Source organism: Micromys minutus (genome assembly GCF_963924665.1).
Source record: "Micromys minutus genome assembly, chromosome: 16".
Taxonomy (NCBI): Eukaryota; Metazoa; Chordata; class Mammalia; order Rodentia; family Muridae; genus Micromys; species Micromys minutus.
This window is the reverse complement of record NC_137985.1, coordinates 42585300-42612777: the sequence shown is the minus strand read 5'-3', so window position 1 is coordinate 42612777 and position 27478 is coordinate 42585300. Positions and strand designations below refer to the sequence as shown.

Here is a 27478-nt window from a genome sequence, read left to right as displayed (position 1 = left end):
GGAGATTACAGCAAACGAGTGTACCAGGGCGTGAGAGTGAAGCACACAGTCAAAGATCTCCTGGCAGAAAAGCGGTCCAGGCAGACAAGTAACTCCAGACTCAATGTAAGTCCTGATTAATTCCATCTGAAGTCCTGGAGGTTGAAGCCTCTGCTCAAGCAAGCTCCCTTCTCTCTTCCTTTACCTACACATCACTACCTCACCTGATTTTTCTTAAGAGACTTTCCTTTATCTAGGATATATATCAGAAATACTTTGGGTTTTGGTTTGGGTTTTTTTGTTTGTTTGTTTGTTTTGTTTTTTTTTTAATTTCCTCCCTGGATAGGCAATCTTTCCCTGTTCAGGATACCCACATGATAGTCTCTGAGGACTTGTCTACTAGCATCAAGGTTTTTACTTGAATTCTCTACACTCACTCTCCCCATTGTCCTAATCACTCCATTTTAACAATGTTTTCTGTCTGCGTGTTTCACTTTTGGAATAGTACGTATCTCTCTATTCATCTGCTATTGGTCATATGGCCCTAGAAATAGAACACATTTACTCCCTCATGTCATGCAAATACCAGTCAACAAATGCTAGGCCTCCTCCTTACTGGGATACACCTGGTGTGATGGGAAGAACACACATAGAGAGGAACTTTGGCCTGCTAGGGACCATCTAGGTATGTAACCTCCCCCCCTCCCGGAAAGTCTCTGGTTCCAACAAGAAATGAGGTTCCCAAAATGACCTTCGTGGTTCCTCATAATATAAAAAATGTCTGACTGTTCATCCCTTAAGGTATGTTCAGTAGCTACCAGCAATGTCTCCAGAGCTCTATGATTTAATTGCTGACTACTTCAGTTAATGACAGTAGAAACGGGATGTGTCTGGACTTTTTTGCATCCCCCCAGTTGCCATAGAGAAAGGCTTAGAGCTCGAGGAGAAATTGCTGCTCTTTTGTATACGTGATATTCTCTAGCCGATAGACGTGATTCATGATAAATCCCAATAGGCTTGGAGCTTCATCAATGTCTGTCTGTCACATCTGTACTTGTAGCTCCTGCTCTCTGCCTAATAAGTTGTGATTGTGCCTCAAAAAGTGACTAGAGCTAATATGAAAACTTAATGTCATGCATTCTATTAATATAGTAGCCTAAACATTGGACACTAGGTGACCAGGAATAAATAGAGCAGCCACATCCAGCATGTAGTGCTGGGCACACAGGAAGTACTTACTCTGGAATATCTGCTGACATGTTTGCTACCACCTTTAACACAGCTCCAATGGCAAATTCCTACAACATAAGTGATCAGCTTCAGAATCAACTTCTATATCCAAGACCACCTTTTTGTTCAATTGGACATTTTATGTATTTACATTTCAAATGTTATCCCCTTCCTCCCTCTCCCATTCCCCCTCCCCAACCTCCCTGCTTCTATGGAAATGTTCTCACTCCCAGCCACCCACCCACTCCCACCTCAACAGCCTGGCATTCCCCTACACAGGGGCATTGAGAGCCTTCTCAGGAACAAGGGCCTCTCCTCCCTTAATGTTTGACAAGGCCATCCTCTGCTACATACGTGGCTGGAGCCATGGGTCTCTCCGTGTATACTCTTTGGTTAGTAGTTTAGTCTCTGGGAGCTCTGGAGGTCTGGTTGTTGTTCTTCCTGTGGGTTACAAGTCCCTTCAGTTCCTTCAGTCCTTTCTCTAACTCCTCCATTGGGGTCCCTGTGCTCAATCTGATTGGTAGCTTCAGGTATCCTCATCTGTATCAGTAAGGCTCTGGTACAGCCTCTCAGGAGACATCCATATCAGGTTCCTATCAGCAAGCACTTCTTGGCATCAGCAATAGTGACTGGGTTTGGTGGCTGCATATGGGACAGATCCCCAGGTGGGGCAGTCTCTGGATGGCCTTTCCTTCAGTCCCTGCTCCATTCTTTGTCCCTGAATTTCCTCCTGTGAATATTTTGTTCCCCCTTCTAAAAAGTACTAAAGCAGTCACATTTTGGTCTTCCTTCTTGAGCTTCATATGGTCTGTGAATTGTATCCTGGGTATTCCGAGCTTTTAGGCTAATATTCAATTATCAGTGAGTGCATACCATGTGTGTTCTTTTATTATTGGCTTACCTCACTCAGGATTATAGTCTCTAGTTCCATACATTTGCCTAGGAATTTTATAAAGTCATTGTTTTTAATAACTAATACTCCATTGTGTAAATGTACCACACTTTCTGTATCCATTCCTCTGTTGAAGGACATCTGGGTTCTTTCTAGCATCTGGCTATTATAAATAAGGCTGCTATGAACATAGTAGAGCATATGTCCTTGTTATATGTTGGAGCATCTTTTGGATGTATGCCATGGAGTGATATAGCTGGTTCCTCAGGTAGTACTATGTCCAATTTTCTGAGGAACCACCTGACTGATTTCCAGAGTGATTGTACCAGCTTACAATCCCACCAGCAATGAAGAAGTGTTTCTATTTCTACACATCCTTGCCAACATCTGCTGCCACCTGAATTTTTGATCTTAGCCATATTGACTGATGTGAGGTGGAATCTCAGGGCTGTTTTGATTTGTATTTCCCTGATGACTAAAAATGTTGAGCATTTCTCTAGGCGCTTCTCGGCCATTTGATATTCCTCAGTTGAGAATTTTTTGTTTAGCTCTGTACCCCATTTTTAATAGGATTATTTGGTTCTCTGGAGTCTAACTTCTCGAGTTCTTTGTACATATTAGATATTAGCCCTCTATCAGATGTAGGATTGGTCAAGATTTTTTCCAATTGCCATTTTGGTTGGTTGGTTGCCGTTTTGTCCTATGGAGAGTATCCTTTGCCTTACAGAAGCTTTGCAATTTCATGAGGTTCCATTTGTTGATTCTTGATCTTAGAGCATAAGCCGTTGGTGTTCTGTAATGCACATGCCTCTGCCCCTCTTCAAACAACTTCTACGCTGACAATCAGAGCTCAGCTTACACAGAGAAATCTGAACAGCTGGGCTCCTTGCCTGATCCTGATTCAGTATTTCTCTGAGTGCCTGCTCAGAAGCATTGGGTGGGGGGGGAGGTGATAAATATCATTACCAGACTGAGAGGGAACTGGAAGAGTGTGAGGGTGGGGAGGCTTCTGAATCTACTCAAAATGAACATCTGCAATGTACAAATGGCAGGGATGCTCATCCGCAGCTCCAGACAAGAGAACAACTGAATTTTAAAGCCTGAATTTTAAAAAGACCGAGGGAAACATCCAGTTAGGTAGAAAAGAGGCACAAGTAAGCTCAGTAAGGCAGGGAACGGACCTTGTGTCTGTACAGTGTGCGGACAGAGCTCACACTTCTTGGTATTATAGATACGTACACAAAGTACATCCAAACGGAGAATTCATGTATGTTTTTAAAAATAAAGGAGCCTCATATCCAAGACCTATAAATGTCAAGTCATCGATTTTTTTCTCTAGTTTTTAATTTGTCTTTTTAAAAGATAATATATTATATTATAGCACTATATTATAAAATAAAATAATACAAATACAACTAGCCAGTTACAGTAGCTGAACATCAATATTTTACGAAATCTTTGAGACCTTCTCACAATATATTTTGATCATATTTGCCCCTAATTTCGTCCCCCTAGCTCTTCCCAAATCTACAGTCCATCTCCCAACTACACATCCTCTTTTTTCTTTCTATAATCCACTGAGTCTAATTGTGTCACCTCAGTTGCAGGACAGTGATGACAAGAGCACGTTCAACCCATCAGGGCCACACTCTTAAAGAAAACTGAGTCTCCCTCCCCAAGAAGCCATATACTGTCCACAGCTCTCCTGTTAGATGTAGGGCTTGTGAACCCCTCTTCCTTCCATGCTGGGATGTATTTCTCCAGATCTGTGGGGGCAAATACAGCCACTGTGTATTACGAGTATAGCAATCCCACCATGCCCAAAGGATACAGTTCTGTTGCGGCCCCTACTTAACCTGTGGCCCTCAGAGTCTCTCACCCCATCCATTGCAAGGTTCCTAGAGCCCTTGGGAGAGAGGCACCTTATACATGTCCCATTTGTGTCTGAACACTCCATGCGTACTTACTCTCTGCACTTTGGCCACTTTTCAATTTCCATGGTAACCACCATCCACTGTACAAAGAAACGTCTCCAATGAGATGTGGAAGCTGTACTCATTGGAAGCACATGACTTCAAATTTATCTTAGAACACAGATTCTCAGGTGTGTCCCTGTTTGTGGAGTTGGAGTCAATTGTTTCAACACATTTTCCTTGAATAGCAATTCTCTTGCACATTGCGATTTACAGTAAGGAACACCAAAATACCTCCTAAATACCAAATAATCTGGTAAGAAGCAAGATACTTACACATCAAAAGTATACATTCACATAGCCAAACACTGAACTGAATGCTTACAACCAGACTGTATACATATGCAATATGAAAATAGTTATAATATTTATGTGAGGACTGAGTGTGGTGTATTTTTGTGTAACATCTCATTTTATGGGCATGTTATCTGAGATTTTCATTTGCAGCTTCCCATTTGACAGATAAATGTGTAAAAAACAGGATAAAGATGTGTAGAAAAATGAGACAGAGTAGTTTGCTATAGAAATACCTTGAAGGACCTGAGTTAGGTTCCCAGCACCCAAGTCAGGTGGCTCATGGCTGCCTGTACCTCCAGCTCCAGGGCATAGACTCTCTCTTGGTCTATGCATACATCTTTACACACCTGACATACCCTCACATAGGCACAGACATGTAACTTTTATTTTTAAGTACTTTTCACTCTACAATTTGCAAGTCATGAATTTTATGATCTTAATTCCATATTTAAAAGGAAATCTCAGAGTGGACTAAAGCACAATAACCTTTGATACATGAAAAAAAAAAGGGAAGAGGGGGAAGGCGAGGGAGAAAGAGGGGAAGGAAAGAGGGAGGGAGAGGGGGGAGTGTATGAGAGAGAATAAGTATTAGATAGAAACACTAGCAACTGAAAAATATGTCACCTCCATGTGTGTGGTATTGACGGGGCCATCCTGGGTGGTACATGGGACCTTAACTCCATGTTTCCATTTTATCATCTCAGTTCTAGAATCTTCTTCCTCACTTTGGTGAAGTTTAATCTTCAGCAATTAAATGTGTAACATCCGATGTGAGCTTATTTGGACTGTAAGCATCTCTGTGAATTGATTTCACTATCCATTGACTACTTAAGAACACTGAGAAATCTGTCTAGAAAGATATTACCCTCAGTCAGCACTCACTCTTAAGGCCTGTTTTATATCCCTGCTGTAAATGTAACTCAATGAGCAGAAACCACGGAGCATCCTGCTGCCTGCAGACCCTCACTGATTCCATTTCAAAAACAGCACCAAGACCACCTGCTTTTCTTCCTACCGGTCCTTAAGAGCATGGTGAGTCTCCACTCTCAGATGAACTTGTAATAAGGAAATCACTCATGAGATTAAAAAAAAAATTTCCAAATGACAATATGGCTAAGGGCCAATAACTAGTGTCCCCAACTAAATACTGAGCTCCCAAAGATCCCATATCAATCCTCTGGGACCTGTTGACCAATATGTGATTAAAGAACATAAGAGGAATTTGCCTGGGTAGGCATTTAATGCAGTCAGATGTAAGGACAGCTTGGAAAGAGAACGACAGAGAAGATACAAGAGGAAAAGGTAAAGTGAGCCCTTTAGCAAGGCTGGGGCAATGAGGCAATCATCTAGGAAGCCCCAGCAGCTGCAAAGGCTGAAAGAAGCAGAGGCTAGATCCCCACTGAAGCCACAGCAGGACAGCCTGCAAGAAGCACAGGCTAGATCCCCCATTGAGCCCATAGCAGGAACAGGCTGGAAGAAGCAGAGGCTAGATTTCTAGTTGAGTCCCAATAGCAGGGACAGCCCCTCAGCCAGCTTGGGAGAGTATATTCTGATGGTTTTAGAGACTGTTTAACGGTTATGATTGTCCTAGGAAACTTGTGCATGAATCATGAAAAATAAGGTCCCCTCGGCTGATAGACTTCCAGAAGCAGTTGTTGAATGCTCATAATGACTGCTGGTTCCTTCTGACCACTCTCCGGGGTGACACAAGCTCAGCTTTTCTATTTTTGTGAAAGGATTTCCTCAAGAACGACTCTCATGTTCTTCAGTTTGCAGTAAAGTTATGTTAAGTATCATAAAAATAAAAATCTTGTATCAAGCAAGATTTTGACCAAAGCACGTTCATTATTTTACCTCCCCATATACTGCAGCTTGGCAAATGGTGCATCTCTATATATTATTAAGTTGTGAGTTTTCTTTATATGTTTTTCTCAGGTTTGGTTTTGTTTTCTGTAATTCTTCACTGTTTCCCTGGATTTCTGCCAGGGTAAAGAAATAGATAGATAGATAGATAGATAGATAGATAGATAGATAGATAGATAGATAGATAGATAGATAGATAGATAGACAGGCAGGCAGACAGATAGATAGATAGACTGATTGACAGACAGATAGACAAACAGATACCACTTGCCAACACCTGGTACCAAAGCTATATACTTAGATTTCTGACTGATAATTTTTTTTGCAACTACACTATTTCAACTGAACTCATAAAAGCTAATCATTTAACATTTTAAGAATCACATCGCAAAATTCAATAAAGCCTGTTATCTAGAGAATAACAAAGAAAATGCAATAAGCTTAATTGCCACTATTTTTCTGTTTGTTTTGAAATTCAGTCAACAATTCACAGACTATTTAGCTCGCTAATCAAGTTTTTCTTACGCAACCATAAAGATTCATCTAGAGTCACTGAATGAACAGCAGCTGGCAAGAGGGGAGAAAGAAAAGCTGTTTGGAATTTCAATTGTGTGGGAGGGTAGGGGAGTACCTTGTACTATGTGGGAGACTAAGCTAGGGGTGGAACCAGGCTCCGGTGGTTAATCTCTCGAAGGATTGGTGGGTACGGTGATAGCTCTCTGGGCACGCCCACGGAAATACTGTAGTCAGTAACAATAGCCAAGCAGATGTGAAGGTCTGGGTTAATATTTTACATAAACACAAGGAAAAATAAACAGAAATATCTGGCTCCAGTTTTGAAAGCCTTTAACTGAAGGAAATGCCAAGAACTGTTCCACAGAGGAAATATTTGGATTATGCTGCCCTGAAGTATGCATAAAATGAATGTAAAACAAAAGTTACTTTCATATGGTGAGCTCCTTCCATGCCAGCTCCGAGTGTTTGCTTCTCAAATATTAGCTATTACACCTCTGCTCTCTACCCAGCCCTAAGTCTTCCCACTTCAATCCACTGCTTACATCTCCATTGAGGACATTCGGGATATGGCCGTATGTTGGTTAATGATTTGTCCTAATTATTTTTCCGGGGAAAAACGTTGTGAGCAGAGGAAGGAATCCTGGCAGGGGGTCAAACATGGAAGAAACTCTGAACAGCAGGTAAACGGGCACCATCGAGCGATCTTTATGGCCTGGAGTCATTGAATATGTTTGATCTTTGATGAGAGAGGAATGAGAAACACTAACTACGGGACAGATGTCCACTGGCTGGCTAGGTCTGGGGGACTACCTTTGCCATCGGTCCCACAATGGGAGGTTTGTTTAGTTCCCTGCCCAGGTGTGGCTTAGCTCGGCCAATCAAGTGTGCACTCCCCTTCCCACTACATATAAACTTGTGACATCCAGATCTGTGATTTGCATCTGTATTTCCTGCGAAACAGGAGGAGGAAACATACGTAGGGGGTGGGGACAATATACTATGTTATCTCAAAAGTTTTTTTTTTTTTTTTTTTTTGACTGCCCTGAGACTTCTCTTCTGCCCCCAAAGAAGCACTGATGTTGCCTGGTCTCTTCCAGGCCCTCGCTGTGGCTAGCCACATTCTCGGCCTTGATGTCTTCGTCGGCAATTAGAGTCGAACCACTTCCTAAAACTTCGCTCATCTCAGCATCCACTTTTATTTGCATCTGTCAGTTTCTCTCTCTCTCTGTGTGTGTGTGTGTGTGTGTGTGTGTGTGTGTGTGCAGGTATCTGAGAAATATTTGTGGTGGTTCACGTATGGGGGGTATACATGCATATGTGTGTACGCATGTGTGCAGAGGCTACAGGGCAACCTCCAAGGGGGTGTAAGAGCTCTGTGCAACTGTTTCTTACTAGGTAAGAACTCACCAATTGTGCACGTCCCAGGGTACCGAGGGGAACTACCAGTCTTTACTAACCCAACTGTGGGGTTTCAAATCCCTGCCACCACGCCCAGATTTTTGCCAGAGGGCTACAGGATTAGAATCAAGGCCTTCTGGTTTCAGACAGGCACTTTACTAATTAAGCCATCTCCCCAAGCCCAGTACTCATTTTTAAGTAAATTATATTTTATATATTTGAGATTTACAACACATGCTAGAAAACATGTAGATTGTAAACTGGTTACCATAGTGAAACATTTTAAAATAGATACACAGATAAATACACATGCACACACACACACACCCACACACCGTATCATTTTACACAGTTACTCTTCTGTGTCAAGAAATGCAACGTATTTCTATTGCAAAGGCCTCTAGAGCAAGCTAGGACTATCAGGACTAGCTGTGAGCCCTGGGTTTAGAGTTTGATTGAGATACCCCGCCTCAGTGGGTAAGGTAGAAATAGAAAATATGGTTCTCATCATCAGCCTTAGGCCTCCACATGCAGGCGTATTCTCTAAAACACAGGAGTGCCCACGCACCCACAAACATACAAACACACATGTACCACACACACACACAAACACAGAGAGACTGAGAGAGACAGGAATAGACAGAGAGGGAGAGAGGCCTGAAATCAATCTCTGGCCTCCACACATGCATGCACAGATAAGCACACCATACACACACGTGTGTGCGTGCATAAACCACACCACAAATGAGTAAAGAAATAAATCTAGAGCTGAGTCTCTGAAAAGTAGCTTGTTCTGACTTTACAGCATCCTTGAGCTCATGTTGAAGATCACAGTCACCCAGGAAACACCTGAAGTTCATCTTCTACGGGAAAAAGCATGGCGAGGATCTTGGGCTGCTCACTGGCAATACCTCAACCCACAGGCCAACTGTGCCACCTACAAACGCTTTGCTAATGTTGCCTAATCTTTTCTTAAACCCCACCAACGTCACCATAAAGGTCACGTTTAATATTCTCCAAGGGCTCAGCATACCATAGGTACCCAATAAATGCAGTTTCTATTAAGAACCTACTGTATATCAGGCTCTGTGTAGATGAGAATTCCAGGCCATATGAGAAATCCCTTGCCCTGGAGATCACACAGTTCTGTTGTGGGGGAAGGAACTGTCTTTGAAGAAGAAAATTAAAATAGCAAAATGGCTTTGTCCTGAGCATCTCGGTGAACATTGTCTGGGTTCAGCCAGAGGCATGCATGGGCAGGATGAGTGCAAAGGACTCCATGGAGGAGGGTGTGACTTCAGTTATCAACACGAGCTCAGCAGCCTCCCAAGGAAGTCTGGTGGGGGAAGGAAAAATCAGGTAGAAAGCTACCGACCTTACGTTTGGACCCAGATTTATGGGACTCCGGAGTTTCCTTTCATCTTATGTACTGCATATATATCTATATAAAGACCGGGTCTCATATAGCTCAGGCTAGTCTCAAGTTCACCTTGTAGCTGGAGATGTCTGAAATTTTGCTATTCCTGCCCTCACCTTCAGAGTTCTGTGATTAGAGGTGTGTAGCCCCATGCCAGGATTTTGCAGTTTTAGCATCAAACCCAGGAGAGGGTTTTGGGGTTTTGTTTGTTTGTTTGTATATGCTAGACAGGAATTCAACCAATTGAGCTATATCCTCGACTATATTGACTATACCATCTTCTTAAATGTGTGTGTGTGTGTGTGTGTGTGTGTGTGTGTGTGTTCATACTAAGGTGGGACAAGGGTTGGAGTCAGCTAGGTTCCGATTATGTCTTGTGCCCCCCCACCATCCACATGTGATCTCCATACCTATCATTGCAACAGGAATGTAGACTATCCAGGGAATGCCCCACCAAGACCCAGAGTCTCATTTCCTATGATTCCAATATATCTTAGAAGAAACTAGACCCCCAAAAGTTCTCGTTTCTTTTAACAATTTTTTTCTAAAACAAATAGTCCCTGCTCATCATCCCTACCTCCTCTAGACCACCAGATCTCACTGATCTCTCCACAATCCCACCCAATGTATAAGACCTCCCGATCCAGAATTCTTTCTTGTCACATAGGGACACTGAAGAATCTTCCCTTCCATTCTCTTTAAAAAAAAAAAAAATCCATAAACTTCCTTTCTCTTAAAAAATTCCTAGGGCTCCCCCAACCCATTTTTCTAATTTTCTCTTCTACGTGCTTACCCCTTGCAGCTTCTTGTGGCTATTAGTCTGATCTAAGGGGTTAATAGGACTCCTACTTTCTCAAGTAGACAAAAAAAAAACATAAACTTCATTCCCAGGGTCAACTCTCACTTGAGACCCAACTGTCTCTAGAGACCCATCCCTTGATGTTATCTTACTCCCGTGGTAACCAGAATTCTCTCTTGGTTACACACTTGAAAGAGCATTGCATATTTTGATGTTTGATTAGCATATATTAATTATACATAAGTTTCATGATGACATTTTATACATGTATATATTTTGATCAGATCCACACTATTCTCTTCTTTTGTCTCCCTTCCCCTCCCACTTATTTCCCTCCTCTTCCCAAATTAGTCCCCCTTCTTCTTTCACATCTTTTCCTTTTTGAATGATTCAATGAGTCTCACTAGTGTGTCTTACAGGCTTATAGGCACTCGGGTGCCTTTTCAATGGTTAGACTATAAAGAAAATGTCTTGTCTTCTCACCTACCAACTACTAATTGTATGCAGTCAGTAAAATGTCCTCAGGGAAGAAATGGGACCCCATGAGTTCCTTCCTCCTCCAGTCTAAGCTGTTGGGAGACTTGTGTAGATCTGTTGTAGATCTGTGGGTAATCACATTGGATGCTGAAGAGTGTGCCAGCCACTTTTGTCCGTGCCTGAAAGCCAGCATTAACAATTATAGAACTAGAGAAAGAGGAAGCCAGCATCCTAACACGATACCTTCTTATGGAAATATGGGAAGAAACTGGAAGATGAAGATGACCAATGCTCTGATTCCCTGGAAACCCTAAGGCAAAAGACAAATAGAACCCTTTCCTAATATGGAACTCTAATTTTAATCAAAACACACACACATACACACACACACACACATGCAGGTGCTAAGCTTTGCAGTTTAGACATTGCTCTAACTCTGGTCACACTTTAATGATTACACTGCCTTCAGTGGTACAGTGGTAGAAGCAATACAAAGGGAAGTTCAGAAGCTGATTATCCACATTTCAGAGGTGTGGAGTTGATCCCATAAATTCACAGCTATGATCTAAGAACAGAGTAATGTATAAATGCCATTTGAAATCAGGGGTTGTAAAGTTTCAGACAAAGAGCCCCAAGCTCTGAAGACATGAATGCAAAAAAGTCAGTGGTGTGCTGTCAAAGTAGATGCCCATGAGTTGCTTGAATTTCCTAAAATTAACCATTAAACTTACTGTTCACTCATAATTGGAACCAATCCTATAATGGCTTTGGCTCCAGTAGGATTATCTTGTTTGACTAAGACACAATGAACTGTCATCACATGGCTAATGCATGTTTAACAACTTGCTACTGCTTGGGAGTTTTGTGTTTTCTTATATTCTTTTCCTCTATGATTTTTGTCTTATATTTTCAGAAACGCCTCATGTTTGGTTACTAAAGCCATTGAGAAAACTTGAATTTTTAATACATTTACTTCATTTTACCTTACTATTTTTTTCCTAAATTTCCCACAGAAAACCCAATGTCTTATTCCCATTAGTTTTCTAAGTTCTTAATAGAGGGAACTCACATATAATAGAAAAGTATCTTCCCACCTTTCCCTTGTTCTCAAGGTGTGGTGCTTGCAATGTTGCTCGTTAGCATCACTAAGGAAGCCCTTTCATGAGCCTAGAAATAATAACAAAAAAAAAAAAAGAAAGAAAGAAAGAAAGAAAGAAAGAAAGGAAGAAAAAACAATTTGTTCTGAGCACTCAATGCCTTGTAAACCCAAACTGCCCTTGTTTGAATTTAGGGATACACATTCTATGGCTGCTCTTCATTTGAATGGATGCTGTATTTTCTAAGGCTTTCCAGACCGCCTATTGTCTGACTTTAATTAGCCCACTGTCCTGCCCTGTTTGGAGAACGGAACCACACTTTCAGAGTTCTTCCATGGTCCCCACCCAGCCACCTGCTCCTGCACAATTGCAGAAAAATTTTAAATAATAATAAAAAGCAAACCTTTCACCGGGGACCTATGTTCTCAGCTGTTCTATTGGTTCTTTGGAATTTTCTTTTTAAATGTCATGAAATTTAAAAATCATTCCTGGTGGAGAATTCTTTCATGCAGGCTTGCAAAAATAATCAGGTTTTACAGCAAAACAACCACGGCTGGTCCATCTGGTAGGGCTGCCGTTCTGCAATCCCTCTGCTGGCCAAAATGCTTCCCGGTGCCTCTCCTTGCTCTAACTTAGCTGCATGAATACAAGCAGCATTCTAAAGGCACACCAAGAGCCAGGGGTATAAAAATATGTTTCATTTTGTAACTTAGGCAACAGCAATCACTTTCTTGCAGAGACAGCCTGGACATAATTCTGTGCCAAGCAGAAGAGCTGCTAAAATAAAAATCTTAAGAAGCCGTCGAAAAGTTGGAATTCTGGAATCGTGTGAGCTATCCAAGGGACATAAAATAGCTCATGGCTCAGAAACTGAAGACATTCGGGATCATATTTTTTTTTTTCAAACATGAAATTAGCCATAAAGATATAAAGATGACATCCATTTTAATATTTATTAATTAGCTGCCTTAATTACAAAAGCAACCCATTGTGCAACTGCCAAAGAGAATATACAAGTAGGGAGTGTGAAGATTTTACAGTAGAAATCTGTGGAAGTCTCCACACCCTGTACCACTGCATTCAGTTTCACATATATTCTTCCAGATGTTCAACCCCTGGCTAGAACCTAAGCTGGTGCAACAGGTTAGCTGACTTCAAATGTATCACATATAAACTACACAGGGGATTACAAAGTAAATCTGTGTTTCCATCGGAAGTTCCTCTCCCTCAAGAAGGTTTAGCGTGGCTTTTGCTCTTTACTCTTCCCCTGTGCTTTTGAAAGCTTTAAGAATCATTTCTTCTACATCAGTGATGTAGTCACTGCAGTTGCCTAGGTTACCAAGGGTGAAGACACCCCACACAGAGTGAGGCTTTATAAATATAAGGTTAAGTGCCCATAAGGATGTTTCACCATTCCTTCCTCAATTAAACGTTATTACTGACCATAGGACCAGACCAGCACAACACAACGTTAAATTAAATCATGGAAGAATTTACGGGCCTTCCGATTTTGTAGTGTGGCACAGGCAGATTCCTTCGGTACCCGAGCGTCAGTGTGAAACTAGTCAATGGTGAACAAAAGAGAAAAAGCCCAGGAACTGTATGGTGGCTAGGACAGGTGGCCAGGACAGCTCTCAGCACCTAAAGGCATCCTCATACAGCTTCTTAAAGGACGACAAAAAGATGTAGACAGGAGTGCTGCCTGCAAGGTCCTCAGCATTAGGTTTTCACTGAACTCCAACAGCTACATGCTTGCTTTACCAACAACCCTAGATCCATGGCTTCACCATCAGAGTCTGTGTCCTTAGAATACCATTGTTCACCATGGATACACCACTGAGACTCTGAAGATTCACTGCCCACTGGTGGACAAAGTCCAAGCCCTTAGTACAGCTCAACGACCCTTTGTAACCGAGCTCCCATGTCTTCACACTTTCTGATTGTATTCCTATACCTCAGACATGCTGTCGTAAACAACCCAAGCCTTGTTTTTCTCCACAGTGACACATCCTTCTCCAACCTGCTTGGTGATTTCCTTTCATCTTTTCAGACTAGATTCGGGTGCCATCTATCTGATGAGAGATGGCCTGTCACCCCAACTCTCATCTGTGCCCTCCTTTCTCTAGCTACACCAAGTTGAAGTTAAACAGATCTAGATCAGAACCCAGGCTGTGTCATGTGACCTTGAACAGGTCAATCTGTAGACCAGAGGATACCTTAGAACATCATCTGAAAGATTAATGGTAAGCATTCAGTGAGAACCCTTAGCACACAGTTTGAAGAGAACACAAACATAACCTATAAAAGTTGTCACTAAAAGTGAGTGACACATTCATAATGCCTAACAGGAAGTAGCTACTAGAAGCGCTGTTTCCATTGGCCTCAACTCTTATTCTAAATACTGCTCTAATTACACCCACATTTGTACAGCTGTTGTCCTATAGATCTATATGCTGACTACAAAACCCATGATTTCTTTGTGTCACAGGAACTACTATGGTCGTAGAGCACAGCCGGCATACAATATCTTTGTATGGAAGCAACAGAAGTACCTGCCGCTAATGAACATGTTGCCTTCAGCTCCTTGCAGAAAAGCCAAGCCTCTCCCCCACTGGGTTCCATTCATAAGATTCCTTGCACAGGGAGCTCCCTTGCCCCTTCTCAGCCTTCACATTCAAAATCTGAGCACATTAACTGACTGCCAGTCTCCTCTCTGTAGAAAGTGGAAACAAGCCATTGTATCTCACGAGCTACTTTTTCCTAACTATGTACCTGCTACTTACTGCTGCCTAAGAAACCACTTGGCCTTTGTAGTATAAAACATTTGTCATTTCTTACAGTTTTCAGTGTCACCTGAAGCTTCATTTGCTGGCTCCTGGGGATGACAGTTGCATTTAGCTGGGGGCTCAGGTGAAGTCAATGCCCAGAAGCACCCTCTCTTGCCTGTCTGGTACCCCGTGCTGCTGGCTCTTGACAGGATCACCCCACTTCGACTTCATGCAGTCTCTTGTCTGGAGGCTAGACTCCCTTTCTTACGAGGAAGTAAATGGTGGTGAATGAAACCACCTTTCAAATCCCCTTGAGGCCTAAGAGCTGAAGCTCACAGACCCCCTCCGCCATATTTTATCAGTCAACTCAAACCACAATCCCGCTACCCTAAATTCAGGAGTAGATCGGTGACGCCACTTCCTGGGGTGGAGGGGAGCTGCCAATAAACAGTAGCCGTGTTTTCCTCTCACAGGTGGCTCATCTTTGCAAGCTGGTCCTAATCTGAGCAGTTGATTAGCTTCTCCTGCAAAGCCCTGTGATGGTTTTTCACAGCAAGGGCAGCCAGTGAACTCCATGATTCCGTTGAGGAGCCAGGACACAGAACTTGCTTGATAACAATGTCCTTGAGAACTCCCCAAAGAGTGGTGCTGGGGAGGCTGTAGTCTATGCTTGATTCTCTTGTTCACTAGCAGGTTAATTGTGGGCACATAGCTGCCCCTGTGCTTGGTATCTCCATGAGTAACCCTGAGACAATATCCGCTTTCTAAGGTGGCAGTGTATGAAGTAAGTGGCACCTTGTAGATGCTCGTAATCATAATTTCTAGTCTAAGTGTCATTAGTTGGATAGCTTAGATATGCAGTCTGTAAGTGAAGGAAGTCATATTTATTAGAAAATGTTTGAGGTAGTGTAGGCACCATATAAATTGTAACATACGTCGATTTCACCTGATTCTGCAACATATTTATCACATTAGGGCACCCAATTCTCGGTGCCTGTTTTTATTTCCTACTGGAAGAAAGTATGCCCACCTAACAGGGGTATCCACTTAAAGGCAATGTGGGTTGACATCAGCATACCTCTTCATTTATTGCAAAGTTAGTGGGAAACTGTGTACCCTACAATGGATCTAAGTTCAGATAAAAATATGATGTTAGAAAGTTCAATATGGTATCACTAGATTGGCCTGCCTCCCAGGCATGGATATGATAATCCTAAGAAACTAAATGTGTTACAAATGTGTACAGTGTTGCAAATCCCTTGGAGATGCCTCCTACTCACAAACTACTACGGTTATTACTATTGAAGCATCGCTATCAAGATCTGTAAGTTTAATGAGATGCTTTAGAAACTTTGTAATTATTTTTAATGGATTTAACAGCTCAAAGGAGACATTATGCCACTGAGAGAGATCTTTCTTCATATATCCCAATGTATTCCTTCAACTATGTTGGCACCTAAAATATTATAGGGTCATAAAAATGGCAATAAATGTATTCAAAGGAAACTCCTAATCTTATCACTTTACTACCCCAGTGACCTATTCGTTCAAATTAACTGATTTTCATGGAGGGGCTTTTGGGGCAGCTGTGAGGCTGCCCTGCTAGCTACAGGAAGTTGCAGATCGGCAAATTTCATTCAAATATAAACCTCTGAATTTGGCTACCTGGTATTGCAGGATCCTGTTGTTTGCAGTATGCAAAATAAAAATTATATACCATCTCGCATGGTCAAAAGCTAGGGACTCTGAAATATTAAATCCGGAGTTATTGATAGGATAAAAGGTTACAGTGTGAATAGAATGTATTGAGCAAAGATTAATGAGGGTGTGGCCCCTTCCCATGGAGAAGGGGGTTTCCCAGGTCATTCTCTCCTAACCTATGAATTCAGAGAATGAGATGGAGAAAAGTAAGGTCTGATCCCTAAATCTGCCTAGTGAAGTCCTCCCCAGTCATACACGGCTCTCTTCTTTGTTCGGGGAGGTGAATGGAAGAGGTGTGTGTTAGCTTCGGATTTAATATTGACCCATCTGAATAGTTCCTGGCCATAGAGGGGACATACACTAATTTAATTTAATTTATAGTGGTCTATAACATGATTTTGGCACTGTATTACAAGGATTCGTTGAAATTTGTTAAAGTACATACAATTGCATACTGAAGATCTACGAATTTCAGTACGTGTAAGTGATAGCTGACTAAATCTGGGCACACACACACACACACACACACACATCTCAGAAGTATCCAATTTCATATAACACTTCTGTGGACTTGTAGGTGATTATATTATTTCTCTGAATGTCCCTAGCTTTTCTTTAAGTCATTTTTTTCTAAAATAGTGGTGTGTTTCTATTTCTATTTTCAAATTAATAAAATTCTTGGAAGGTGGTGAAGAACTGGGCTCTGAAATCAGAGGTCCTCACTGAGGCTCACCCCTGCCACCACAGCACACCCTAGGAAAAAACTTACATGTTCTTCTCCAGGGCCTCGGCCTCACAGTGAATACAGTGAGAAAAAAAATGATACTTATCTTCAGGATGTTTAAAAAACAAAAATCACAGAGCAAACTTTAAAATAGGATTTATAAAAACAAAAATATAAAATTCTTATTTAAAAGAAAAAGGTTCATGTGGTGCTTGGGGGATGGCTTAGTAGTAAAGCACTTGACATGGAAGCCTAACAGATACTCAGCATTCAAAAAAATAAATAAAATTAAATTAAAAAAACCACCATAGCTCACATATATAAGTTTAGAGCAAGGAGTGAGAGAAGACAGAAGTTTCTGAGTTGCTGGCCCTACAGTTTAGACAAGCTAGTGATCTCCAGGTCAACTAGAGACCTTGTTTCCAAAACTAAGGTGGAGAGTAACTGAAAAAGACACCAAACTTCAAACTGGGGCTCCCACCCACACATACACATATGTGCACACTCATGTACATAAATAAATAAATACATATATAAATATATAAATAAGTATTTTAAGATTTCTATGTGAGTTAAGCAACAAATTATAATTGAATAGTTAGTAAATTAATGAGATCTGAAGAAATCTATACCAATCTCTAAAAAATATGAAGAAACACAGAATTGTGGATGTGGGGGGAATGAGGAGATTCTGTAATCTACAGATAAAAGCAAAAGATCCAAGATGTGTCTCAATAGTCTCCAACGATGGACGAGAACAAAGTTTAAGGAGGCAGTGGTTCAAAGTGGTCATAGCCTGCTGAAAGACATGAAACCCCAGAAAAGCTAAGACACAATGAGCGTCCTGTACCAAGCTGATGAAGAGGAATGTCCTTTACTTCTTGACAGTGTAAGCTGTGTTTGACGATCCTGGAAGGCAGAAAAAAACAAATTTTTTAAACAATAAAAAAAGAAAAAAAATTGAGCTTGTCACACAGAATCACTCCAAGAGCAATAGCAGACTTCTTAACCGGAATAATGGAAGCCAAAAATGTGCCAAGAAATTAAGTACTAGCAAGTTCTGATTGTAAAATCAGAAATGTTATCTTCCAAGAACAAGGTCAAAAGAAATTATTTTTTTAGATAAATAAAAATCTGAAGTAAATTACTTTTAAAAAATACACACATTTAAGGAATGTTATAGAAAGTTGCTTTTGAAAAATAAAACTAATACAGAAAGTCCAGATAAATACTAATCAGAAAAAAAGCTAAGCATGAGAGTAAATATGGTAGAGATTAGCTTAACATAATAGTGGTTTCTAAATTGTAGTTGCTTGCGTTAAAGACTAAAACTGGTTGCAGAAAAAATGGTAGTGAGAATTAAGGTCCTTGGGTCCTTGTCTTTCAGTAGGTTTAGATGTTGTTTAAGGTCCTGATAAGTCTGCATGGTAAAATTTTATGGATGACCATAAAGAATGGAAATAGTATATAATTCCCACAGTGCAGACAAGATGAAACTATATAGAAGGAAAGAATGCACAAGGCTTCTTTTTGTCGAATCATAAAAATAGATTAACTAGAGTCTTAACTGGTAGAGCCTCTCATATTAAAATTGGGTTTGGGCAGGAACAGTCCTGGTATTTCCATGGTAATAATTGGGGCTATTCAGAAGGAGGAAAAGAATGGTATTTTCAGGATTGGTAGTGGAGGAAGGGAAGGGTGGAGAAATTTTAAGAGCAGAACTGTATGTAGAAGCCAGAAGAATCTTCTTCAGCCACAGTGAGGAGCAGCTTACCTGCAACCCAGTGTGATGCAGAGGCATGTGGGCTGGAGCTGAGGAGAGAACCCTATGATGCTCTGGGGCTTACAAATGTCATTAAGATCCAGGCATCCAACTAAGCTTTGATTCATAACTTCATTCTGGCCTGGCTTTGCCAGAGCAGAAAAAGGGAGGAGAAATGGGGAAGGGAAGGCAACACCAGACTCAACCAGAGAAGCAACGTGAACAGCTACCAACACCACCACAATTCAATCTCACTGACAAGGAGGTTGAGACAGAAGTCAGAAGGTAGCAGAGGTCTGCAAGAGAAGTGATCCTTCTAGAAGAAACCCTGAGAGGCAATGAGAAACAAAAAGAGTATGCTGAACATCAGGAGCCCTGGCTGCATGGGAACTTATGCTAAATCCAGCTCATCTATGATTTGGTCAAATATTAGGGATCCTGATCTGTAATTCTCTGGCCACTGCGTATCTAAGAATTCCTGTCTGCGACTTAACTTACCCAGGGGTATCAGTACTTACCTCTACTCCGAGCACGAGGAATGGGACAGCACAGGACTGAGTTCAAGACTGGCTCGGACCACATAGTGAAACCTTGTCTCAAAAACAAAATTGTATCCTTTCAACCCATGGATTCACAGTTTGGGTTGCTCACTGACATTGGCAGTTTTAAAGGATTCAATAGAGAATCCCATCAATGAATAACTTGAGTTTTACATTGTAGCCATTCTGAGGAGCAATTCAAATCTCTGCTGTTCCACCAGGTCCCACCTCGAGATGAGATGGATTTTTACCTTTGTCTGATGGATCGGCACCATAAATGCTATCTGTGCCCCAGTCACTGGAAGCCTTCTTGGAATAGGGATCAAACTTCAGTGGTACAGAACTTGTCTGTAACACACAGGCCCTGTGTTCAGTCCCCACCAAACACAGCAAAAGGAGACAGACTTCTCAGTGACCAGGTCAACGCTCACAGGATCTCGGTGCTTAAGACTGAGTCAGCCTTGTTCCACTAATAACTACTCCAAAGAAGTGATATGGGCAATTTTACTACAGAATATTACATTAATTTTGTTTTATATTATTAACTACCTCTTACCATACCTGATTTACAAGCTAAACTGCATCAACATTTGTTAAGTAGGAATAACATGGTGTATGTATGCCTCAGTGGTAAGAGGGAACGGATGTAACATGAACCATGTAGCACACACTGGCTATTTATGTCGGTGCTATTTTAAGCACTCTATGGCTATGTTCTAACCAAAGTTCACAATGAGGAGGAAGACTTGGGATCCAAACATAGACATGCCGGCTCTACAATATTCATTCTTAAATACAGTGCTGCCACTGAGTAGTTGCACCGTGATACCTTACCTGGAAGACAGAATTCGAAGTCAGAGCTATGGATGGAATAACTGAGTCCTCAGGATTTCCAAGATGAAGCCTAACCTCCAGCATGGTTGTACTTGGGGTTGGGGACTTGGAGGTCATTAATATATTAGACATACGATCTCTGTGTGTCACTTGAAGTCACAATGAGAAGACTGCAAACCAGAAAGAGACCCAAACAAGAACGCAGCCATGACCTCAGATTCCTGGTTGCCGGTAGTGTGGAATGAAGGGCTAAGCCCCCAGACTTCAATACTTATTGTAGCAGATAGTGACTAGGGAGGCTCAGTCAGTAGAATGCTTACCACACAAACATGAGGACCTGAGTTTAGCACCCGACACCTACAGACAAAGCCGGGCATGATGGCACACCCTTGGAATCCCAAAGGCAGGAAGACAGAAGCAAGAATATGCCCAGGACTTGCTGTGGCCTCACTTAGTCACTGATCCCCAAGGGTCCTGATAATGCCTTGTCTCAGAAATCAAGGTAGACAAGACAAATCTCCTCTGGTCTTTACACACACACACACACACACACACACACACACACACACACACAAGACATTTGGAAAACAATGGGTTATCTTCAAATATTCAAAAAACTCTATGTGGAATAAGAGTTAAACCTATTCTGATTGTGAAAAAGAGATGATTAGAAAAGAGAGCAGACCCCTTCCAGTTGAGTTTAAAGAGTCAGAGATCTCCAGGACAGAGAGAGACAGAGAGAGAGAGAGAGAGAGAGAGAGAGAGAAGAGGCAGATAGAGCACTGTGTCTCCATTGGATACATGCCATTGGAAACATGCAGGATGATTGTATGAAATTCTGTGAAACCTCCCCAGTCAGAGTCTGCAGGGCCTTGAGGGCTTAAGCGAAGAGCTCGGCCTGAGGTCTTAAGAATGCTTGACCTCCTTGGAAGGTCTTTTCACCATGATCTTTATTGCGGGCCATTTCGGAGCCAACATTTGCTTTCATAATATTCATTCTCGTATCTTATGTGTGACTCTGTGTGTGCTGTTGTGAACATGTGTGATGTATGCCCATGTGTAGGTGTGCGTGTAGAGGTCTCAGGTCACCGTTGAATGTCTACCCTTAATTACTCTCCTGCTAACCCTGAAGCTCATGAATTCAGCCAGAATGGTTGGCCAGTGAGCTTCAGGGATACACTTGTGTATAACACTCACCTCTAACGTGAGGGCTACAGACTCATGCGGCCCACCCAGGATTTTACATGGCTTCTGGAAAAGCCAGACTACACCCTGGTGCTTGCACAGCTGACTTGCCTGCACCCATTTGAAATATTCTAAGACTCCGAGCATCTAGATACCCTTCAAACTGATGTCAGTACAACATCACCTTCTCCTGGGTGTGTTCCTGTGTGTACCGACACCCACATCAGTCATCTTTCCCAGTCATACACTCCTTACCTTTCTGTGTCATTAGTCTCCCACAGCGGCTATAGGCACAGACACAAAGGAGATAGCCTAACCCAGTAGAAATACTGGTCCTGGAGATGTGAGCAGGCCCTGGTCCCTCAGAGCTACAGAAACAGAATCCCTTTCCCTTCCTCCTTTCTTCTGGTGGTCACCAAGGTTTCTTGACCCCCCCCTAATCATGAGGTTGAATTATTCATGTTTTTCTTGTCTCTCTATGACCCCCACCATGTTGGTATCATTAAGTATTCTCTTCTTTAAAAAAAAAAAAAAAAGTTTTGTATTTTGTTTATGTATAGGTTTTTTACTGCACGCAGTACCCACAGAGGCCAGTAGAGGGTATCAGATCCCTAGGGACTGGAGTTACAGATGGTTGGGAACCACCCTGTGAGAGCTGGGAATTGAACCTGCTCAGTAAGAGCAGCCAGTGCCCTTAACCACTAAGCCATCTCTCCAGTTCTTGTCTCCTTACAGGGACACCAGTCATCTGCGATTGGGGACACAACCTAATTCAGTATGACCACATCTTAATAGAAGGAATTACACATTGAAAGATCCTATTTCTAAATAGTCACAGTTACTAGGAACTAAGATAGGACTTCAGTGTAGGGCTGAGTAGGTAAAGGTACTCACCTCAAGCCTGATGAACTGAGTTCAACACTTGGAAAGTGGAAGAACTCACCTGACTCCTGCAAGCTGTCCTCTGACCTCCACATGTGAACCCTCCCACGATGAGTGCATGCACACACACACACACATACACACATATGCACACACACATACATACACACATCATACATATATACAAACACACATACACACACAAATATACACATTCACACCCAAAGAAAGAAAGGGAAAAACAGAAGGAAAGGGGAAGGGGGGAGGAAAGATAGTTTGAAAAACTATATTCCTGATTTTAAAATTAAATTCAAGCTTGTAACTAAATTCGAAAACACCTGCATTCTGTTTGTCTTCCAGGTCAGTGTCAGCTCCTCCCAACCTCCGTTCATCCAGATGCCAGGTGAGACCTTTAACTCAACAAGCAATTTACTCCCCATTAAGTAGCAACTGAGCATGTGTGCTTTGTTTTCCAGTGCTGGGAACCGCTGAGCCCGGGGCTGCGCAACGCTGTGCCAAGTCCTGCCTCCAGCCAAAAGCTCCCAAAGTGTTGTTACCACATCATGTTCTCATTTCTTGCTTCTTCGAGGGGGAAAAAAAAAAAACCTATCAGTGAAGATAGATCTCACTGAATCACCATGAGAATTTGGTTGACTAGGTCTTGCAAGGTGGGCCTTTTGATGTCTGGCCTGAAAGAAGCTTCTAAGCAAAAGCAATAGTAACCATAGCGATGGAACATCTGCAGCTCTTACCTCGTGACTGCATACCAGCTGCAGTTCTCAACCTGTGGGTCACGATATTAGACATTCTGCATATCAGATACTTAGCGTTCCTACCAGTAGCAAAAAATACAGTTATGAAGTAGCAACAATAATAATTTTTATGTTGGGGGTCCCCACAACATGAGGAACTGTATTAAAGGGTCTCAGCATCGGGAGGTCGAGACCACTGTAATAGATGATGTACCCACGGTAGATAAAAGGAGGAGGGAACACGAAGGGTTGGGGCTACATTTTCCAAGTTCCTCTTGCATGTCACACACTGGGTTCTGTGTATTGTGTTTGTGTTGCTTGAGTCTGTCTCATCCACAGTCCTGTGAGGATGGGAAAGGAATTCTCTTACTAGCAATAAGCATCCTTGTACACACATTCCCAACCCGGTCACACAGTGTCACTTCCAGATCTCAAACTCCACAAAGTGATTTAATACTTTCCAGGTTGCATGGAAGAAGATGTTCGGTAGCATCCCAGGGAACTGATGTAAATGTCTCTGCTGCCTTTTCCCCTCCTGTTTACTTCCATTCAAACTTGGTTGCATCTGCTCGTTTCTACTAAAAGGAGTTTCTGCAGATCCTCCTACCTTCTAGAATTTTCCTCCTCTTTTTAAGGAGAAATAGATGCACTCGGGAAAGGAGAAGACTTTTCTTCACGCTTGGCTTTTGTTTTGAAATTAGAAATATAAACGCACCACCCTGGAAGCATCCTCTACCTACTCCCCGCCCTCACCAATCTGTGGGACATAACTTCATGACATAACTGCCCAGATTTCTCTCCCAGGAAAGTGTGTTTAAAATCAAAACCGTCACCACAGAACCCATCCTCGAGGGGAGTCAGAGCAAGGACTTGAAGCAGAACACACAGACCAATTTGACTTGCTGACTTGCTCACAGGCTTACAGGCTAATTGGAAATCGGTGAATTTAAACGGAAAGTGAGCCAATGCGTGCTGAAGGCTTTGGTGAGGAACTTGGGTGCCTCCCCAAATGAATACATTTGCATGGCATGTTGAATGCAGCATTCCACTCCCGGGTTTACAGACCAGGCGGTGCGTGAGACCTGATCTACCTCCCCAGAGCTCTTACACCTACTGGGAAGATAGCAATAGCAGGTCACAGAATAAAAAGCAAAATATAAAAATACTACGTTAGGTGGAAGAGGCTTGAGCTCACTGTGAACAAGTCACCCAGAGCAAGAGTTCCGAGGAACGTGGTTTCTCTTCTGGGTGGGGTGGGTAAGGGCAAAGCCAGTGGGACTCACTGTTGGAGGAAGGGAAGAGAGGGAGGTAGGCATCTTCCCCACACCTCAGCCCTTTAAGAAATTTAAGGTGTATAAAGGTCTGAGGATATGAAAGATTAAGTGAGTTGTGAGGGTCCGAGACGGCAATTTAAGATATGCAAACACAAGCCGTAAAGGTCTAAGATGAGACATAAAGTTATAAAATGATAAATTATACAGATAGTCTGTGCCCTAAACGAATTCTAGACAACCATCCATTACCTGCCAAAGACGACTGCGAGGCCCGAGACTGTCAAGTGTGACCACAAGGGGGCAGCAAATAACACTAGAACCATCAAAGCCAGAAATGTCAGAGGGGTTTTTTTGGTTGTTTTTTTTTTTTTTCCTCAAAAAAAAATCTGGTTTCTCTGAAATCATATTGGCTCAGGGCAAACCATCTCCCAATGCAAGCTAGGTGTGAAACACAGTGCTGACCAGCGGTGTGCACAAAAATCAAAAGACAACACACCTGTCCCTGGCTTGAAGTAAGGTGTGTATCATCTTACCCAGAGAGATATTATTGGATGTAAAAAATCCCATAATCAGCCTCTCAGCTGCATATTATGGACGCAGTCCTGCATATTATTGGATATAGTTTAGAAGCTGTAAAAAGATGTCTATAGTTCCATCAAAAGGTGTAGATTCCAGATATTTCAGTTTGATTCTGTAGCTGCAACAAATACCATGACCAAAAGTCTCTTTAAGGAGGAAAGGGCTTGTTTCAGCTTCCCCGTCATTGAGAGAAGTCGGGGTAGAAACTTGAAGCAGAAAGCATAGATGAATGTTAAATGCTGACTCGCTCACAGGCTTACACTTAACTAGATTTCTTATACAGCGCAGGGCTACCTGCCTAGGGAATAGTGCCTCCCGCAGTGGGCACCCCCAACATCACTTAATAGTTGAGGTAATCTCTTACACCCAAACTCACAGACTGACCTGATAAAGACTCTCATTTGAGACTCTTTTAGCAATTGGTTCTTGGCTATATCAAATTCAGTTAATGCTGACTGGACTTCCATACCAAGGGTTTCTCTAACTTGTCTCTCTGTGCCTCTTCCTAGAAGTAACTGAAAGATACATGATAAGTCATTATCTAGGTGAGGTTATTGTACATCTAACATGAATTCATTGTCTAAAGCCAGAGTGGATTTGAAACAATGGTACAGGAATATCGAATGCCATTCAAGACACGTAGGCGTCTTTGTTAAGGATGGTGTCAGACACGCGTGGGCACCATCTTTTCATAGGACACCAAATGTAGAACCACAATGCTCTGAGCTTCCTCGTTGAAACTTTTGCCCATTTCTCTTTCATTTGGCTTACAGGATCACCAGTGATGTCAGGTTACTATGGTGTCAGGAGATCTTTCCTGTCTGATTCTGACTTCCATAGCAGCAAACAGTTCTCAAATGACCTCTACACCTCCAGCGTGACCAAGCCCTTTGCCTGTGAGTCTTCAGCTGGGCAGAGTCACACAGGCCTGCTGGAGTCCTACCTGACCGAGCCCTATGGAGACTACCGACCACCAGCGCTCACCCCCACGCCGAGTTCCCTGTTCAGTACCCCAACTCTGCCACCGCTCTTGCCACCTCCGTTCCCTGGTGACCCAGCTCATTTCGTCTTTGTGAGTATGGCTCTTTCATGTGCAGGGAGGAAGGGGAGATCTCAGCTCCCAGGGCCCAGCACTCATGCATGGTAACCAAGCTGAAGCCAGATGGACACCCTTGGGAATTCCTGAGGCTGCTCTACTCACACGTGGAGGTGCTGGGTCAGGCTGGCTTGGCTGGGGGCACTTCTGAGGAAGTCCTGCTCAAAGATCACATCAACCACGACCTCAGAAGTCTAGGGTTGTGAAGCAGGGGCCTGTAAGATAGAATTCACTATTCATTTTGTTACTCTTCTGTTTGATAGATGTCCCCCACACTGTTAATGCAAGACTTCTTCAGGCCACTGAGCCCTACGGAACAAAGGTTGAAGTCACATCTAGATAGGATTAGATAAGCTCCCGAAAAAGATTTGCCCAGCTTCCTCTTCCACTTCCTTGCCAGTCCCTTAGCTCTAGCCTCCTCACAACACGCCCGACTACCTTGTTCTCTCTTGATCCCTCTGAAGAAACAGGTTCAGAAAGATCTAAAAGCCCTAATAGTCCTTTCTCTAGAAACCCATAAAGCCTACTGCCACAATAGAATGAATGGAATCTTAGACCAGAAGGGTGGGACAGGGAATTAACCTTATTCTGTGGCAAGGACTTTCATGGGCTTTTGTTTGTTCGGCTTGTAGCAACTCAAGAAATCTGGGCCCCGTTTCACAGATGAGCACCTCAGGGTCGGGAGGGTCGGGAGGGTGGTAGGTGGTACTGTGAGTGAGCTCAGTACTGCTGAGCAGGGAGGGAGAGAGAGCCTATGTCAGGGGATGGTTACTACTCAACCAAACCTGAAAGAGTGCCGCCTTCCCCTGCTTCTAGAGGGCTCAGACTAACATCCTCAAGTAGAAATTAACTCAGATTTTCCTGGCTTAGGGTCAAATATCAGCGGGGGGCGGGGGGTGGGGGGGTGCCTGCAAGGCAGGTTCCAGCAGCAGCAGCAAAAGCCTGCAAAGTTTCTCTGGATGCCTCAGTCCAGTGGCGGCAGCTCTGTATCCTCAGAGCAACAACTAAAGAATAATTCCTGTGCCTTTGCCCTTTTCCTTAGAGAGATTCCTGGGAACAGACGGTACCAGATGGCCTCAGCCAGCCAGACCCTATGCCTGCCGATGCCCTGCAGACCTTGCCACCCAGCACCAGTTACCTCTCCCAACTGGAGTCAGGAAGCAGCACCCAGCATAGGAACGTGGGGTGGGGGACGTCCCTTGCTGGGGCTCAGTCCTACTCGCTGCACGCACTGGAAGATCTGCACCACACACCAGGGTACCCCACCCCACCTCCTTACCCCTTCACTTCTTTCGTGACGGTGTCAAATGACGTCCCACCCAAGGTGGGGTCCCTCTCCCCAGAGGAAGGGTCAGATGTCTCTTCCCTTCATGATCCTTCACCTTGGACAAAAGAAGAGGGCAGTATGGCCTGGGGCTCGTATGAATGCCGGAGAGCTTACTGA

At 42.8% G+C, this 27478-nt stretch overlaps 1 protein-coding gene across 2 annotated transcripts; it reads left to right on the top strand.

Annotated features, from left to right (window-relative positions):
* On the top strand, positions 1–27478 carry POU2AF2 (POU class 2 homeobox associating factor 2; the record flags this gene model as incomplete). Of its 2 annotated transcripts, none has more annotated exons than XM_080930053.1 (4): positions 1–105; positions 22694–22736; positions 25721–26010; positions 27077–27478. In XM_080930053.1, the coding sequence occupies exons 2-4, from the start codon at positions 22730–22732 to the stop codon at positions 27476–27478; spliced, it is 699 nt and encodes a 232-aa protein (XP_080786179.1). In that variant the 5' UTR covers positions 1–105; positions 22694–22729. The 2 variants fall into 2 exon arrangements, with proteins under 2 accessions (XP_080786179.1, XP_080786178.1); XM_080930052.1 differs by having other exon boundaries at positions 25712–26010.